The sequence below is a fragment of the Neoarius graeffei genome, chromosome 16, assembly GCF_027579695.1.
Source record: "Neoarius graeffei isolate fNeoGra1 chromosome 16, fNeoGra1.pri, whole genome shotgun sequence".
Lineage (NCBI taxonomy): Eukaryota > Metazoa > Chordata > Actinopteri > Siluriformes > Ariidae > Neoarius > Neoarius graeffei.
The window spans coordinates 41623285-41641384 of record NC_083584.1 but is presented as its reverse complement, the minus strand read 5'-3'; the positions used below and the strand labels follow the sequence as shown (position 1 = coordinate 41641384).

Genomic DNA, 18100 nt, shown 5'->3' with positions numbered 1-18100 from the left:
AGAACATACAAACTCCACCACGGGCGATTGCTCTAAGACAGCGAGGGAGGCTCAGCCTCCTCTAAAAATGATGAACATCGTGTAGGATGAATTGCGCTAGGCTTATGTTATAGCCGACCTTATAACATTGCTATTTCAGATCCAGAATCATAGAAATATATATGTGCTCAACCCACTACAGTGCGAAATCATTCCGTTATAACTTTCCCCAGTTCGCCTAATGTGTGCGTGAGTTTCTCCCCCTCGTGACAGCACGATGCAGCGCAGCCTCAGTGCACTTCAATGGCATTTGGGAGCTATGCGCTTTCAATATCAAAATGCAAGACGGTTATTGGACAAATACTGCGAAAACGCCCGCCCACCGGACTCCCAGCCTCAGTGCACTTCAATGGCATTTGGGAGCTATGCGCTTTCAATATCAAAATGCAAGACGGTTATTGGACAAATACTGCGAAAACGCCCGCCCACCGGACTCCCAGCCTCACAGTGGGAGGGACATGGCAGTTTCCGCGAGGAGACTGGTGATTGGTGAAAGCGGACGGATATTTTCTTTGATTGACAGCTCGTTTCAACTATAGACAGGCAGCGGTGAATTTCAGTTCAGTCCCATGCAGATTCCCAAGTGCTGTGGTGTATTGTAAGAGATCAGCTTACATTCCGATTTCATTCATTACATACGGTTTCTACCAGCTTTTTTAGTTTGTATATATTTTCATTGTAAATAAAGTGTAAATATAGTGTTGTCTCCAGAAATTTCATTTATTTGAGTGACTGAACTTGAACTTGAGGGGGCTAGTCAGCTAGCAAGAAAGCTGCTCACGGATGCCAAGCATTGCTGATTTAATTTTGGCGAAGCCATTTGCCAGTCTTCCTTTCGAGGAAAAAATTAAAATTAAAGAGCAGGGTAGACCAACGCCTCAAACTGACTTGGTGAAAAAGGTAGGGAATAATACTCATTCCTTTCAGCTCTCCTGGTACGAGAAAGTGAATTGGCTAACAGCAAGTGACCCACATCAACAACAGTAAATAGGCTACTTTAGTAATATGTCATGGATGGACCAGAAATATAGAATCTATTTAAAATGTTTATGCTGAGTATATTATATTGGAATATATATTTTTCTGGATATGAATTAAACACAGCTACAATTTGGAAAACATTTTTAAACAAAAACACAGCCGAGAACATTTCACACTACAGACCTGGATTAAAAGTGAAGGGTTATCAAAATTGTCAATAAAACATTTCTCAGTCAAAATAAGTAAAATATAGGGAAAGTGTCATTGAATGAAATGTGTGGCACCCAGCTCTACTGCTGAGGTTCCTGACAAAGAGCTGCTTTCAATAATGATCAATTTTTAAACAACATGCCACAATTTTAAAATATAAAATGTTAAAATATACACACACACCCAACACCACCATCATGTATATTGGACAGTAGGCTAATGGGCCAAAAGAACCTGTTATTTCACAGTTTCTGACCCTGCCAACAATCAGCCAGATCAGAGGCAAGAGTATGGGCAAAATTTATGTGTTTTTTCTTTTAAAATCTGGAAATATCGTAACCGACCAGCCTCCCCTGTTTGAAAGACTACCAGCCGCCACTGAACTCCACTGAACACCTTCGGGATGAACTGAAACGCCAACTGCACCCCAGGCCTCCTCATCTAACATCACTACCTGAACTCACTAACGCTCTTGTGGCTGAATAAACACAAATCACTACAAATCCTCCAAAATCCCATGGAAAGCCTGTACAGAAGAGTGGAGGTTATAAGATCAAGGATGGGCTAAATATGGAAAAGCACATATGAGTGTAATGATCATGCCTCTCCAATCTGTTGGCCATATAGTGTAGCTTTCTATCATATAGACACACACACTCCTGTACTTACATGTTTCGCCACATCTCCTCCAATAGTCCGGCTGTTCTTCAAGTATTCACACACAGGGCCTGTCAGTAAATGGTCAAACGCATCCATGCACTGGGATTCACCTTGATGTGGAAGAGAGCCCACAGTTACTACACTAGACAAAGGAACATAAAAATGTCACTGCAAAATGCATTCAAATACATTATTAAAATACAGCATCAGTTCTGGCAATTATCTTTGGCTTGTGTGAGAAAGCCTTTCCCATGAAGGTACAAATTCATGAATAACAAACATGGCCTGACAACCATAGTTTAAATAATTAATTTTCAGTGAACTTATCTTACACTGAAAGCAGAAGCACATTGTTTTGTGACTCTCCTGAGAAACAGTTTTGTATACAGACAGGGATTGGCATTAACAATATTTTACAGTTGAATGTATGTATAGTGGTGCTTGAAAGTTTGGGAACCCTTTAGAATTTTCTATATTTCTGCATAAATATGACCTAAAACATCATCAGATTTTCACACAAGTCCTAAAAGTAGATAAAGAGAACCCAGTTAAACAAAGGAGACAAAAATATTATACTTGGCCATTTATTTATTGAGGAAAATGATCCAATATTACATATCTGTGAGTGGCAAAAGTATGTGAACCTCTACGATTAGCAGTTGATTTGAAGGTGAAATTAGAGTCACAAAACCATCTCTAAAGAGTTTGGACCCCACCAATCCACAGTCAGACAGATTGTGTACAAATGGAGGAAATTCAAGACCATTGTTACCCTCCCCAGGAGTGGTCGACCAACAAAGATCACTCTGAGAGCAAGGTGTGTAATAGTTGGCGAGGTCACAAAGGACCCCAGAGTAACTTCTAAGCAACTGAAGGCCTCTCTTACATTGGCTAATGTTAAAGGAACAGTCCACCGTATTTCCATAATGAAATATGCTCTTATCTGAATTGAGACGAGCTGCTCCGTACCTATCCGAGCTTTGCGCGACCTCCCAGTCAGTCAGACGCAGGCAGACGCGCTGTCACTCCTGTTAGCAATGTAGCTAGGCTCAGTATGGCCAATGGTATTTTTTGGGGCTGTAGTTAGATGCGACCAAACTCTTCCGCGTTTTTCCTGTTTACATAGGTTTATATGACCAGTGATATGAAACAAGTTCAGTTACACAAATTGAAACGTAGCGATTTTCTATGCTATGGAAAGTCCGCACTATAATGACAGGCGTACTAACACCTTCTGCGCGCTTCGGCAGCGCATTGATATCTGAGCTCCGTATCAATGCGCTGCCGAAGTGCGCAGAAGGTGTTAGTACGCCTGTCATTATAGTGCGGACTTTCCATAGCATAGAAAATCACTACGTTTCAATTTGTGTAACTGAACTTGTTTCATATCACTGGTCATATAAACCTATGTAAACAGGAAAAACGCGGAAGAGTTTGGTCGCATCTAACTACAGCCCCAAAAAATACCATTGGCCATACTGAGCCTAGCTACATTGCTAACAGGAGTGACAGCGCGTCTGACTGCGTCTGACTGACTGGGAGGTCGTGCAAAGCTCGGATAGGTACGGAGCAGCTCGTCTCAATTCAGATAAGAGCATATTTCATTATGGAAATACGGTGGACTGTTCCTTTAAATGTTCATGAGTCCACCATCAGGAGAACACTGAACAACAATGGCATGCATGGCAGGGTTGCAAGGAGAAAGCCACTGCTCTCCAAAAAGAACATTGCTGAAAACAATGCATTCCAGCACAAGAACCTTATCCCATCTGTGAAACATGGTGGTGGTAGTATCATGGTTTGGGCCTGTTTTGCTGCATCTGGGCCAGGACGGCTTGCCATCATTGATGGAACAATGAATTCTGAATTACACCAGCGAATTCTAAAGGAAAATGTCAGGACATCTGTTCATGAACTGAATCTCAAGAGACATTGGGTCATGTAGTAAGACAATGACCCTAAGCACACAAGTCGTTCTACCAAAGAATGGTTAAAGAAGAATAATATTTTGGAATGGCCAAGTCAAAGTCCTGACCTTAATCCAATCGAAATGTTGTGGAAGGACCTGAAGCGAGCAGTTCATGTTAGGAAACCCACCAACATCCCAGAGTTGAAGCTGTTCTGTACGGAGGAATGGGCTAAAATTGGTAATATTGGATCATTTTCCGTAATAAATAAATGACCAAGTATGCATATTTTTGTCTCATTTGTTTAACTGGGTTCTCTTTTAGGACTTGTATGAAAATCTGATGTTGTTTTAGGTCATATTTGCGCAGAAATATAGAAAATTCTAAAGGGTTCACAAACTTTCAAGCACCACTGTATGTAGCCTCATTATGGTACCATTAAATCCGTTGACCTCGCCATTGGACAAGCTCCCAGAGCAACCCTGAAGCTTGGCTGAAACAGTCTCGAGCCGAATCACAGCCTGTTCCAGTCGCTCAACTAGTGTTTCCATAGTGAGTGAAGCCTGTAAAAAGTCCAAACCAAAAATGTTACTGAGATTCACTCAAACTGTGATAAAGTATCACATTCTGTTCATGATAATTAGAACAGTATCAAATCATAACTGTTAAAAGGAACACACAAAAGGGGGGGGGAAAAACCCAAACACTTCTAATAATCCTACATGACAACAAAAAAGAGTATAAAGAGTACCCTGTGCGTGTGTGTGAGATTTTATTAGGGAATACTAGGGAAAATAAGTCACTCATAAGTTAAATGCAAAAATATTGCAAAAGGAAAAGCGTGAAAGGAAAGAGTTCACTAGCTGTCTTCCACACAGACACACCTTCACTGACCAGGAGGAATGCAACAAGCAAATCAATTACAACTTAAAAAAAAGAAAACAGGGGCGGCACGGTGGTGTAGTGGTTAGCGCTGTCGCCTCACAGCAAGAAGGTCCGGGTTCGAGCCCCGTGGCCGGCGAGGGCCTTTCTGTGCGGAGTTTGCATGTTCTCCCCGTGTCCGCGTGGGTTTCCTCCGGGTGCTCCGGTTTCCCCCACAGTCCAAAGACATGCAGGTTGGGTTAACTGGTGACTCTAAATTGACTGTAGGTGTGAATGTGAGTGTGAATGGTTGTCTATGTGTCAGCCCTGTGATGACCTGGCGACTTGTCCAGGGTGTACCCCGCCTTTCACCCGTAGTCAGCTGGGATAGGCTCCAGCTTGCCTGCGACCCTGTAGAACAGGATTAAGCGGCTAGAGATAATGAGATGAGATGAAAAAGAAAACAGGAGGCCAATACAAACAGAGTGCAGAACAACACTGTCTCTGTGCTGTGTCAATGTGTGACTGTTCGGTTTTGTAAAACTGTTTTAACAAGGTTTCGTGATACGAGCTACAACGGCATATACAGCTTCATGCGCACAAAATGACAATTACTTGATATTCTGAGCCAGTAGACTGTGTTAACTGCCAGAAACGTCAAGAACAACATTTTTCTCTGTTGTAACTGCACAGATGTCCTATAGCTATCAATTACTGTTCATCATATATGATTCAAGATGAATAACTGTGCAGCTGGACATATGAGACATCACAAAGATTTTTGGAAATGGATACAATTTCTAGAATTATTTGTAAGGACTTTCCGACATGTTGCAAGATCTTTGATATTCCTCCCAAGAACATGATCATTATTAATGAATCATGAATTTAAATTGGCAAACCTTTGTTTGCTCCATACAAAACTCTTGAATGCTATGCACAGGAAAAGTGCACACTGCCAATCTTCATCGCTCATGTTTAGCAGTTTAGAAACTCACACAATTTAAAAAAAAAAAAAAAAAAGTTTATTTTTAATACGATCTGGGAATTGTTTCTAATATTCATTCGGACCATCAACATTCTTCTTCAATGTGCTCTCTTAATTTATATGGCTATTTATGCACTCACCGGCCACTTTAATATAGGAACTTGTTCTTGATTGTAAGATTCCTGTTCTTGGCTGCAGGAGTGGAAGCCAATGTGGTCTTCTGCTGTTGCATGCGGAGATGCTTTTCTGCTCACCACGGTTGGAAAAAGTTGCTATGAGTTACTACAACCCCTGGCAAAAAGTATGGAATCACCAGTCTTGAATGGGCACTCATTCACACGTTTTATTCTGTAGAACAAACTCAGATCACAAACATGATACAATAATAAAGTCATTCCAAAGTGCACCTTCTTGGCCTTCAGAAACACTAAAAGAAATGAAGAAAAAGCATTGTGGAAGTCAGTAAATGCTACTTTTATAGACCAAGCACAGGGAAAAAAAAAATATGGAATCACTCAATTCTGAGGAAAAAAATATGGAATCATGAAAAACAGACAAACAAAAGAACATTCAAAACACATCACTAGTACTTAGTTGCACCACCTCTGGCTTTTATAACGGCTTGCAGTCTCTTAGGCATGGACTTGAGTGACAAACAGTATTCATCAATCTGGTGCCAACTCTCTTTGACTGCAGTTGCCAGATCAGCTTTGCAGGCCGGAGCCTTGTCGTGGACCATTTTTTTCAATTTCCACCACAAGTTTTCTATTGGGTTGAGATCTGGACTATTTGCAGGCCATGACATTGACTGGATGTGTCTTTCACCAAGGAATGCTTTCACAGTTTTTGCTCTATGGCACGATGCACTGTCATCTTGGAAAATTATTTCATCATCCCCAAACATCTTTTCAATTGAAGGGATAAGAAAACTGTCCAAAATATCAATGTAAACCTGTGCATTTATTGAAGTAACCACAGCCATCTCCCCAGTGCCTTTGCCTGACATGCAGCCCCATATCATCAAGGATTGTGGAAATTTGGATGTTTTCTTCAGGCAGTCCTCTTCATAAATGTCACTGGAACGGCACCAAACAAAAGTTCCAGCATCATCACCTTGTCCAATGCAGATTCGTGATTCATCAGTGACTACGTTTACATGCACATCCAAATCGAGCTGCTGTCGGTAATCGAGCTGAAGGTCCCAGCAGGGTGCCAGAGAAATCCAATCCTACATGCACACAATGAAATCGGGCTATTGTGTGAGGTGCATTGTGCACCCGAGCCACAGGTGGCGCAACACGCCCCATCGTGTTGGTACACTTCCGGTTGTCGTCATGAAGAAGAGCTATTCAAGAGTGTAAACAAAGTTATCAGTTCCGTGTTCTCCATTGCGCGTTTTTCTCCCGTCCATGAATTTTAATATATTCAACTCCTTAAGCTGAATGAGCATGAACTCTGTCTCCTCATTGCTCCAGAAGTGCACGTTTCTGCTTGCCTGTGGCAGTGGGGGCGTGGTCAAGCGCCGGTCTGTGACAGGAGGGCGGAGCCAGGGAAGGTGAGTGGCAGAATCACTTCACCTGACGGTAATTAACCTGTGTTTGTGTGTCTTCCCAGTAACCGCGCCCTATTTAAGGAGGCAGAGGGAGAGCAGAGGGGACAGCTCATCCTGGGACTAGAACACAGCGCGCGCACGTGTTTTTCTCTCAAGAATAAAAGTAGGCTGTTAAACTGAAAAGTCTGACAATAAAAAGCCTATTAGTACCAGAAGCTTTGTCCTGCCGTCCTCTGTGCTCCACCCACACTTCAGAGAGCTCTACATCGCCATTTTCTCTTCTTCGTTTGTTCCTCCTGACCTCTTCTGCTGCTCGCTACTACTGTTGTCATGCCGACCGAGGCTGTTGTGTTTCCCGCTTGTGGTCTCGTCACTCGTCACTTCCGGAAGTAGCTCGACAACTAGCTCGATAGGGTATACATGCACAAAGTAGCTCGGCAGAAATCGCATAAACTAGGTCGTGTAGCTCGATTCCGAGAAATCAAGTTCGGTTCAATTTCAGCCGAATTAAGGTGTATACATGGCATTTTGAACTTCGATTTCAGTCGAGCAACGGCAGAAATTCGATTCTCTCTACGTGCATGTAAACGTAGTGACTGAAGATAACTTTCATCCAGTCATCCACAGTCCATGATTGCTTCTCCTTAGCCCATTGTAGTCTTGTTCTTTTCTGTTTAGGTGTCCATGATGGTTTTCTTTTAGCTTTCCTATATGAAAATCCCATTTCCTTTAGGCGATTTCTCACGCTTCGGTCACATACTTGTACATTGACTCCGGCTTCCTCCCATTTATGCTTCATTTGTTTTGTTGTACTTTTTCGGTTTTCAAGACATACGGCCTTAAGTTTTTTTGTCTTGACGCTTTGATGTCTTCCTCGGTCTACCAGTATGCTTGGCTTTAAAAACCATCCCATGCTGTTTGTACTTGGTCCATATCTTAGATACAGCTGACTGAACAGCCCACATCTTTGGCAACCATGCGTGAAGAGTTACCTTCTTTAAGAAGTTTGACAATCCTCTCTTTTGTTTCAAGAGACATCTCTCTTGTTGGAGCCATGATTCTTGCCAATCCACTTGGTCCAGCAGCCCTCCAAGGTGCGATAACTGCGCCGTTTCTAACTGCAGACTAACGAGCAGATCTAATCTGAGGCAGGTGTCAATTTAGGGAAAGGAAATTGACTGGGTGAGTCTTTATTTTCTACCTGAAAATTGAGTGATTCCATATTTTTTTCCCTGTGCTTGGTCTATAAAAGTAACATTTGCTGACTATCACAATGTATTTTCTTCGTTTATTTTAGTGTTTCTGAAGGCCAAGAAGTTGCACTTTGGAATGACTTTATTATTGTATCATGTTTGTGATCTCAGTTTGTTCTACAGAATAAAACGTCTGAATGAGTGCTCATCCAAGACTGGTGATTCCATACTTTTTGCCAGAGGTTGTATATCCTTCCTGGCAGCTCGGCCCAATCTGGCTATTTTCCTCTGAACTCTCTTATCAACAAAGCGTTTCCACCCACAGAACTGTCGCTCACTCGATGTTTTTTTGTTTCTTCACACCATCCTGTGTAAACTCTAGAGGCTGTTGTGTGTGAAAACCCCAGGAGATCAGCAGCTTCTGAAATACTCAAACTAGTCCAACACCCATGACACAGTGAACGTCACAGAGATCACAATTTTTCCCGTTCTGATGTTTGAAGCAAAGATTAACTGAAGCTCTTGATTTGTATCTGCATGATTTGATGCATTGTGCTGCTGTCAAGGGATCGGCTGATTACAGAACTGCATCAAACAGCAGGTGGATGGTGTTCCTAATAAAGTGGCCAGTGAGTGTCTGTGTATTAGCATTATATACTGTACTAATCAAGTATAAAAAAAAAAAAAAAAAGTGTATTTTGTTTGTTAGCCCACTTTTTTGCTTTTTAAAAATTAATTTACTAATTAACTCCGGTTTCCCCCACAGTCCAAAGACATGCAGGTTAGGTTAACTGGTGACTCTAAATTGAGCGTAGGTGTGAATGTGAGTGTGAATGGTTGTCTGTGTCTATGTGTCAGCCCTGTGATGACCTGGCGACTTGTCCAGGGTGTACCCCGCCTTTCGCCCGTAGTCAGCTGGGATAGGCTCCAGCTTGCCTGCGACCCTGCAGAAGGATAAAGCGGCTAGAGATAATGAGATGAGATGAGAATTAACTTGTACGTTTTTCATACTGAAACAAGCCAATATTGAGAAGGCTACAACGCACACTTTTCTGTACCATGTGTCAAACACAAATACAGAATAAACGTCTTATTTACCTTATCTCTATTCTACCCTTGTGTTTTGTGATTCGCTTCTAAAGTAAGAGAAACTGGAGGATATGAAGATGAATGGACGCTTTTCTCGTATGAAAACAACTCCAGAGGAGGTGTAATTTAGTATAATTAGCAATAGTAGGGGACAAATAATTTAGTTTTAAGCTTAAATTCAAGATATACTGTAGGTGGAAGCTACATTATAATAATATCACATTTGCATTTACATATTCATATACAGTATATTGGCCCCTATACTGTACTCATTACAGAGTAATGGTTGGCAAACTCTGAAATGATATCACAACTCAGTTTTTATGTTCATTTTTGGTTTGAAACACAGTTAGTCGACTCTTTTGTTTATGTTTACTAACTAAATTCAGTCATTCGGTCAGAGTTTAGTTCCTGACGATTTTCATCTCATCTCTTTGCTTATGGCACTATTACATAAATCGTAGTCAGAGTTTATTTAAAATCTCATTTTATTTTATGGAAAACTATTTTCATTTAAACCAATAGGCAATAATAATAAAAAATGACTAGCAGCAACTGAAGTGAAATAAAAATTGTTTACAGGGTGATATAGACACATGTACAAGTACCAGAGGCCCAAAAAAAAAAACCCCACATGCTACTCTGAGCTCTCTTTAGTTAGGAAAGAAATGCAATCACGTAACCCAATCAGGGTCAGGTCATGGAGAGATGACCTCATCTACCAAACCATTTGTGTGATTACAATCTATCCTGTGATACTAAGAGCGAAGTAAATTAAATTAATCTTTGCCTGACCCGGACCCTTAACCAACCTGACCTCTGCTGACATCCAACAACGTCAGCATAAAATTAATGACAATTTTAATAAAATGTGTTGCGAGTGGAAAGTTCAGGAATAAAAAGCTCTATGGCTTGAATAAATAACCAATGAGATAGATATATAGGCAGTGCCTAAAATCGGCACTCCTGATGAGTGTATGAGTAAAATATTTGCAAGGGCACAAAATCAACCTGAATAGAAGAATAATAAAAATAATAATAATACAGCATATCAACCATCAAATTGTGTAGCGTACTGTATTTCACATCTATAAATTGCTGCACTGTCTTGTGACAGTGAGACCAATAATGAGATACGCATCGCAGTTACGATACATATTTATTCCTTTTCTTTGACACCCAGAAACAATACCACAACATTTATTACGGGGCGACTCTGCTGGGTGCCTGACGGACAGCAGTGAACCAGCGCTTTCACTTTACATAATTACTATAGAGAGTTACAATCGAATATCGAACTTGGCATGTCAAACAGTTGTCTGGTTACATCCGTCATGTCCACACGCTGCCATGTGCAGCGGCATTAGGACTAATTACCATGCACCTGTTTCTAATTAGAGCGCAATCACAATGCATATATACTGTATGAGGACTCTGAGTAACACACACACACTTTGTGAAGTATACACTCTGTATCTGGTGTCTGATGTTACCAAGCCTTGCATTTTGTATCACTTTTTCTGGTTTTGACCCTGTTCGTGTTTTTGGACTGTGAGTATTCTATCACCTCTCATATCCTGTCTGCGCCTCGCTCGACCACTGCCTGTTTTTCAACTCTGCCTTTGACGACGTTTTGGATCTGTTTGCTAGCATGTTTTCAATAAAATGTGATTACATCCATCTACCTCCCTTACATGACAGAAATCGTCAAGTCAAGGTCAAGTTTGTTTGTATAGCGCTTTTAACAATAGACATTGTCACAAAGCAGCTTTACAGAATCTGAATGACCCAAGACATGAGCCAATTTCATCCCTAATCTATCCTCAATGAGCAAGCCTGTGGTGACGGTGGCAAGGAAAAACTCCCCCAGACGACACGAGGAAGAAACTCTCAATTGTCCAACAAGCTAGTGGACTAACAAAACTGTTTTAACTAGTTTTATATGAAACTCGTGAATATTTTCCGTAAAATGTGTCAGTAAAATGTAATATTTTCCATAAAATGTGTCACTATTTTTTAAAAAGCAAATTAAAAATAAATGCTGTATAAAAGCCCATCTATCTTATGTAAATAAAGATACAAATTTCATTGTCCGGTGGTCAAGTGTTTATGAGATACATTGCCTTTCACGTATAGTTGGGTTCTCTGTGGTGGAACACGTTCGTACCTACAGAGGCTGTACGGTCAAAAGCCATCAAAAGTCATGTCGAAGCATTTCTCTTTTTTTTTTTAAGATTTTTTTGGGCTTTTTTCACCTTTATTGGATAAGACAGTGTAGAGACAGGAAATGAGCTGGAGAGAGAGACAGGGAGGGATCGGGAAATGACCTCAGGTCGGAATCGAACCCGGGTCCCCGGATTTATGGTATGGCGCCTTAGTCGACTGAGCCACGGCGCCCCCTGACGCATTTCTCTTAAGTATGGGGCTTCTCTGTGTGTGAGGAGCTCTGCTATTATTAAACACATTTAAAATAATGAGCAATATGTAAATAGTTGGATTAGTTTCATAAATTAAATTAGGTACTGAAGGGATTAATCCCCCCCCCCAGTTAAAGGGGTCTGAGAATTCCTGGTCTAAAATATTCAGCTCTCCAATCTGTCTCTTGCTCTCAGAGATTCGTCAGCAGTAATTAATAGTGACCCGGTGTGGAAATGCTCACGTCATCTTGTAAAGTCCCTGGAGAATTCTCTCCGACTTGCCAAATGTCTGACCTAGGCCTCAGGAACTATTTCAGAGGTAGCAGAAACCCTCAGCTGAGCAATCATGTAGCTCCAAGTTCAACAACACGAGGCCCCGAGCCTTAAAACTGATTTCATTAGCTAATTTCACATTCAGTTTACTGAACATGTGAGACACATCAGGATCAAAGCTGTTGTTCCAAACCATTCCTCTATGGAATACAGTTCAAAAGTTAAAGGGAAGGTTTGGGGTTTAAATTGTACTCAAGCTAGAAAAGCTTATAACCATCAGTTAGTTTATGCAAACTGCAGGCTGAAATGATACAAGTCTTAATCTGGGTCCCTGCAATGTACTTTAGGAACGATATTTCAGTAATGACAGGGCACATAGTAAAAATTAAACGTAGTACAGAAAGTTTCCAAAGAAACAGTTTATTACACATTTTAAAATGCATGCTTTTTCTGCTTTTTTTTAACTAACTGATGATAATTGGTGGTCATTATCTATTAATTGCTAGCTTTTTTAGTCTCATAGCTGCAGGGGGAAAAAAATGGAAACCAAATATTTCATGACCAAGTTAATAGAACTGTAACTTTTTTTTCCCCCCACTTGACCACGCCCGGAACACTCTGGACGTCCCAGCAGTCATTATTCAGAGACGCTGCTGTCCTGCTTCTGAAAATGTGCTCTCTGTTCATTCATCAAATATGAATACGTCTCAAGAGTCATACAGAGACTGTATAAAAGGCACTGCATGGTTCTATCCGTTTGGAGTCATATTAGCATTTTTCCCCCGTTCATTCATTCTTCAGCCTGCAACACTGTAAATTTAGTTTGAGATTAATTTGTGAGATTTCGCTGAATCTATTATAACACTTTTACACACTAGTTAATTCATACTTGCCAACTCTACCGAGTCATGCGGTAGTCTACCGATTTTGACAGGTGAATAACGCCTACTACTTTTAGCTCTAAAAACTACCGCATTACAAAAAAAAAAAAAAAAAATCAGTGAACACAGGTGGATTTGCTCGTCTGATCTCGCGTCAGCTGTTTTCAGAACAGGGGATACAAGTATACAGAGTCAAAAGTGTCATATTAAGTGAAGCAGAGAGCCAATGGAACGGCTCAATAACGATGTTGAATCTAAATTGCGTCGCTAGATTGTGCCATTCCATTGGCTCTCGTTATGGTTCTAGCCAATCAGCAACGAGGCCACATACAACAAATTGCGCTAGTGTTTGTTTAAAGGAGTCACTGCATCGTTTTTTCATTAATTGTGCGGTGGTCTCGAGTATGAATGAATGCCGTGAGCCGGTTTTGGTGAAAAAAATGCTGTGGTGCTCCTGTTTCAGGCTGTTCTAGTTTGGTGGAGAAGTGGGTGGCGGGAGAACGACAGGATTTCAGCTCTTACTCATGAATATTCATGACATGTAAGCATATCGCTTCTGATTGGCTAACAGCACTGTGACGCTCCCTCCAGTGGGTTATGGGCGAGGCTATGACTACTAATTTTCGAAGTGATGCAAGTTCGTAGGGCTTTTTCTGATTCACTCGTTTTTCCGTCTATTTTCTTTCATAGGCTAATACAGGGAATGGGGGTAGAAGAACATTTTCACATGCAGCATGCATATGCAACTCGGAGTGACCTGTGGTATTTCAAAAAGAGCAAGTATTAAACGGTTTGTCGTGGAATGACACCTTTATTTTTTTTTATATATTATATATATATATATATATATATACGGGCAGCACGGTGGTGTAGTGGTTAGCGCTGTCGCCTCACAGCAAGAAGGTCCTGGGTTCGAGCCCCGTGGCCGGCGAGGGCCTTTCTGTGTGGAGTTTGCATGTTCTCCCCGTGTCCGCGTGGGTTTCCTCCGGGTGCTCCGGTTTCCCCCACAGTCCAAAGACATGCAGGTTAGGTTAACTGGTGACTCTAAATTGACCGTAGGTGTGAATGTGAGTGTGAATGGTTGTCTGTGTCTATGTGTCAGCCCTGTGATGACCTGGCGACTTGTCCAGGGTGTACCCCGCCTTTCGCCCGTAGTCAGCTGGGATAGGCTCCAGCTTGCCTGCGACCCTGTAGAAGGATAAAGCGGCTAGAGATAATGAGATGATATATATATATATATAAAAACAACTCTGGTGATTGTGAACAATGAATTGTCCAAGGGGGGGGGAAGATTCGCGATGACAAGTTCAAGGCGACTTGGTCATCAGATCATCCAGCATCAAAACATAAAGGCGAAGTGAGAAGCATATATTTTGTGAAGTATGTTGGTCAGATTTCCTGATCAATTTTCTTCAAACATAGCACTCAGAATGTAGAAGAACGCAATATTTTTTTTCTTCAAAATTTTCCAGGGCAGCATGCCCCCAGATCCCCCGCGAAGGGTGTGACTGTGTTGCACAATCTGATCTACCACTTTTAATTCTCTACAGGTTGGTAAGTATTGTTAATTCACAAACAAAATGACACCATGCTCAATAATTTATCCAGAACATTAGGAGGTGTTGGCTGACGATTCTGACTGTATATACATTCTTTACATCACAATTAATTCCGGTCCACTAATTTGATTGGTCAAAGGACGTTCCAAGAATACCGATATTTCACACAACAGCACTGGGACATTTCATTGTGCATCACTCCGCTCATCTGTGTTCACCATGTAGGACAGATTTCCAAAAATCCCACTTCCTCGTTTGAAAAACGGTTACTATGGTAACGTTAGTAACAGCAGCAGGAGATGGCAAATGATATTTTTCAGAAATATAACTTTCGACTTTTGACAATGAAAGCTCATCAGATAAAGAAGAAACGTCAGAAAGGATGCCAATTTTACCATTAAAGCACTTTTAATGGTGATTGGACAAATCAGTGAGAGTTAGCTAACCAGTGTGGCTTCTTCAGGATCGAGTTTCACTGGCTGGCAAAAATAAAAACTGTATCTCCATTTGGCCAAAATTGTCATACAATTTTTATTTGATGACTTCTACATTATCGAGTCAGTTCAAGACTTTTTAGATTTCCAAACATCCATCCATTATCTGTAGCTGCTTATCCTGTTCTACAGGGTCGCAGGCGAGCTGGAGCCTATCCCAGCTGACTATAGGCAAGAGGCGGGGTACACCCTGGACAAGTCGCCAGGTCATCACAGGGCTGACACATAGAGACAAACAACTATTCACACTCACGGTCAACTTAGAGCCACCAATTAACCTAACCTGCATGTCTTTGGACTGTGGGGGAAACTGGAGCACCCGGAGGAAACCCACGCAGACACGGGGAGAACATGCAAACTCCGCACAGAAAGGCCCTTGCCGGCCACGGGGCTCGAACCCAGGAACTTCTTGTTCTGAGGTGGCAGCGCTAACCACTACACCACCATGCTGCCCCAATTCCCAAATATTAGTTTAATTAAATGCAAGCCTAACAAAAAGGTTAAATAAAGAAAGCAGCATATTACTGGACAGAAGAGACAGACATATAAAAGAGAACATAATGAAGGCTGCTGGGTTTTGGTGCAAAATGAAGAAGCGAGTGCGACAGTCAAAGTGTCCAGAAGAACTGTGGCTGGTTCTGGAAGATGCTCAGTAAAACCTACAGCTCATCCATTACCTGTAGCTGCTTATCCTGTTCTACAGGGTCGCAGGCAAGCTGGAGCCTATCCCAGCTGACTATGGGCGAGAGGCAGGGTACACCCTGGACAAGTCACCAGGTCATCACAGGGCTGACACACAGACGCAAACAACCATTCACGCCTACGGTCAATTTAGAGCCACCAATTAACCTAACCTGCATGTCTTTGGACTGTCAGAGAAACCGGAGCACCCGGACACAGGGAGAACATGCAAACTCAACACAGAAAGGCCCCCGTCAGCCACTGGGCTTGAACCCAGGACCTTCTTGCTCTGAGGCGGCAGCGCTAACCACTACAAAACCGTGCTGCCCCAACATCAGCCATCCATCCATTATCTCTAGCCGCTTTATCCTGTTCTACAGGGTCGCAGGCAAGCTGGAGCCTATCCCAGCTGACTACGGGCGAAAGGCGGGGTACACCCTGGACAAGTCGCCAGGTCATCACAGGGCTGACACATAGACACAGACAACCATTCACACTCACATTCACACCTACGGTCAATTTAGAGTCACCAGTTAACCTAACCTGCATGTCTTTGGACTGTCGGGGAAACCGGAGCACCCGGAGGAAACCCACGCGGACACGGGGCTCGAACCCAGGACCTTCTTGCTCTGAGGTGGCAGCGCTAACCACTACACCACCACCATGCCGCCCCAATTTCTAAACATTAGTTTAATGAAATGCAAGCCTAACAAAAAGGTTCAGTAAAGAAAGCAGCATATTACTGGACAGAAGAGACAGACATATAAAAGAGAACATAATGAAGGCTGCTGGGTTTTGGTGCAAAATGAAGAAGCGAGTGTGACAGTCAAAGTGTCCAGAAGAACTGTGGCTGGTTCTGGAAGATGCTCAGTAAAACCTACAGCTCATTTCCACATAAAACTGCACTCACTGGACCTCAGACTACTATTTTTTTTTAATCAAAGGGTCGTTTATACCAAATATTGACTTTGCTTCATTTTGGTCTTTCCAAGTATGTTTTTTTTTAATGCAGAAACATTTAATTTCATTATTTCTGAAGGCATCTGTGCTCTGCAGCACTCCTTTTCCTCAGTATAAACGGGTTCCACTGGATTAAATTATTCCACCGAACGGTCTAAAGCACAGTGAGACTGAGAATGCAGGAAATGGATGCAAAATCTGAGCACAAAAGGCTCCTGAATACAAATTGTTGTTGTTGTTGTTATTGACAGCTTCTAGATTATTCCTGACTCAAATAAACCGAGTGCACATGCAGCTCGCGCCTCCTCTCTCTCCACTACCAGACCACAACACAATGTTTATCTCCTTTATGAAATGCCTTTACCTTTAGGATGTCTGTTTGTTTAAATCTCCACGCTTCCCTTTAAACCCTGACGCTGCTCCTCAGTCTCTCCAGTCCGAACAGGGCTGCAGCTCCCAGCCTTCCTGTCGCGCGCCTCACACTTCCGGCATCTCCAAATAAAGCGACATCCCTGACGGCTGTCCAAATCTGCATCCTGCTGCACACAGTGATCACTCCGTGCAGGGTTATTCCACACAGCAATATGATGATTGCTTTATGGTGATGAGAATAATAAAAATGCTCTATAACACCCATAACCTTCACCACGTTGTCAAATCTGGGCTTGTGGTGAAGAAGGTTCACTGAAACATGCTCCAGCAAACATGAGGCAGTTTAGATTGTTGTGGTTATACAGTGTATATCTCATCTCATCTCATCTCATTATCTCTAGCCGCTTTATCCTTCTACAGGGTCGCAGCTGACTACGGGCGAAAGGCGGGGTACACCCTGGACAAGTCGCCAGGTCATCACAGGGCTGACACATAGACACAGACAACCATTCACACTCACATTCACACCTACGGTCAATTTAGAGTCACCAGTTAACCTAACCTGCATGTCTTTGGACTGTGAGGGAAACCGGAGCACCCGGAGGAAACCCACGCGGACACGGGGAGAACATGCAAACTCCGCACAGAAAGGCCCTCGCCGGGCACGGGGCTCAAACCCGGACCTTCTTGCTGTGAGGCAACAGCGCTAACCACTACACCACCGTGCCGCCCCTACAGTGTATATATAAGTAATAATTAAATAATGTTGGAGGTGGTGTAGTGGTTAGCGCTGTCGCCTCAGAGCAAGAAGGTCCCGGGTTCGATCCTGGTGGCTGGCGAAGGTCTTTCTGTGTGGAGTTTGCATGTTCTCGTCGTGTCTGTGTGGGTTTCCTCCGGTTTCCCCCACAGTCCAAAGACATGCAGGTTAGGTTAACTGGTGACTCTAAATTGACCGTAGGTGTGAGTGTGAGTGTGAATGGTTG

General features: G+C 42.4%; 1 protein-coding gene across 1 annotated transcript in view; it reads right to left on the bottom strand.

Annotated features, from left to right (window-relative positions):
- cap2 (cyclase associated actin cytoskeleton regulatory protein 2) overlaps positions 1-17185 on the bottom strand; it is a 74323-nt gene extending 57138 nt beyond the window's left edge. The window contains exons 1-3 of the mRNA XM_060942098.1: positions 17110-17185; positions 4234-4360; positions 1900-2000 (exon numbers count right to left, since the gene is read on the bottom strand). Coding sequence (XP_060798081.1) covers positions 1900-2000; positions 4234-4348 — 216 coding nt within the window. The 5' untranslated portion in view covers positions 4349-4360; positions 17110-17185. The remainder of the gene's footprint in view (positions 1-1899; positions 2001-4233; positions 4361-17109) is intronic.
- Positions 17186-18100: the final 915 nt, after the last annotated feature.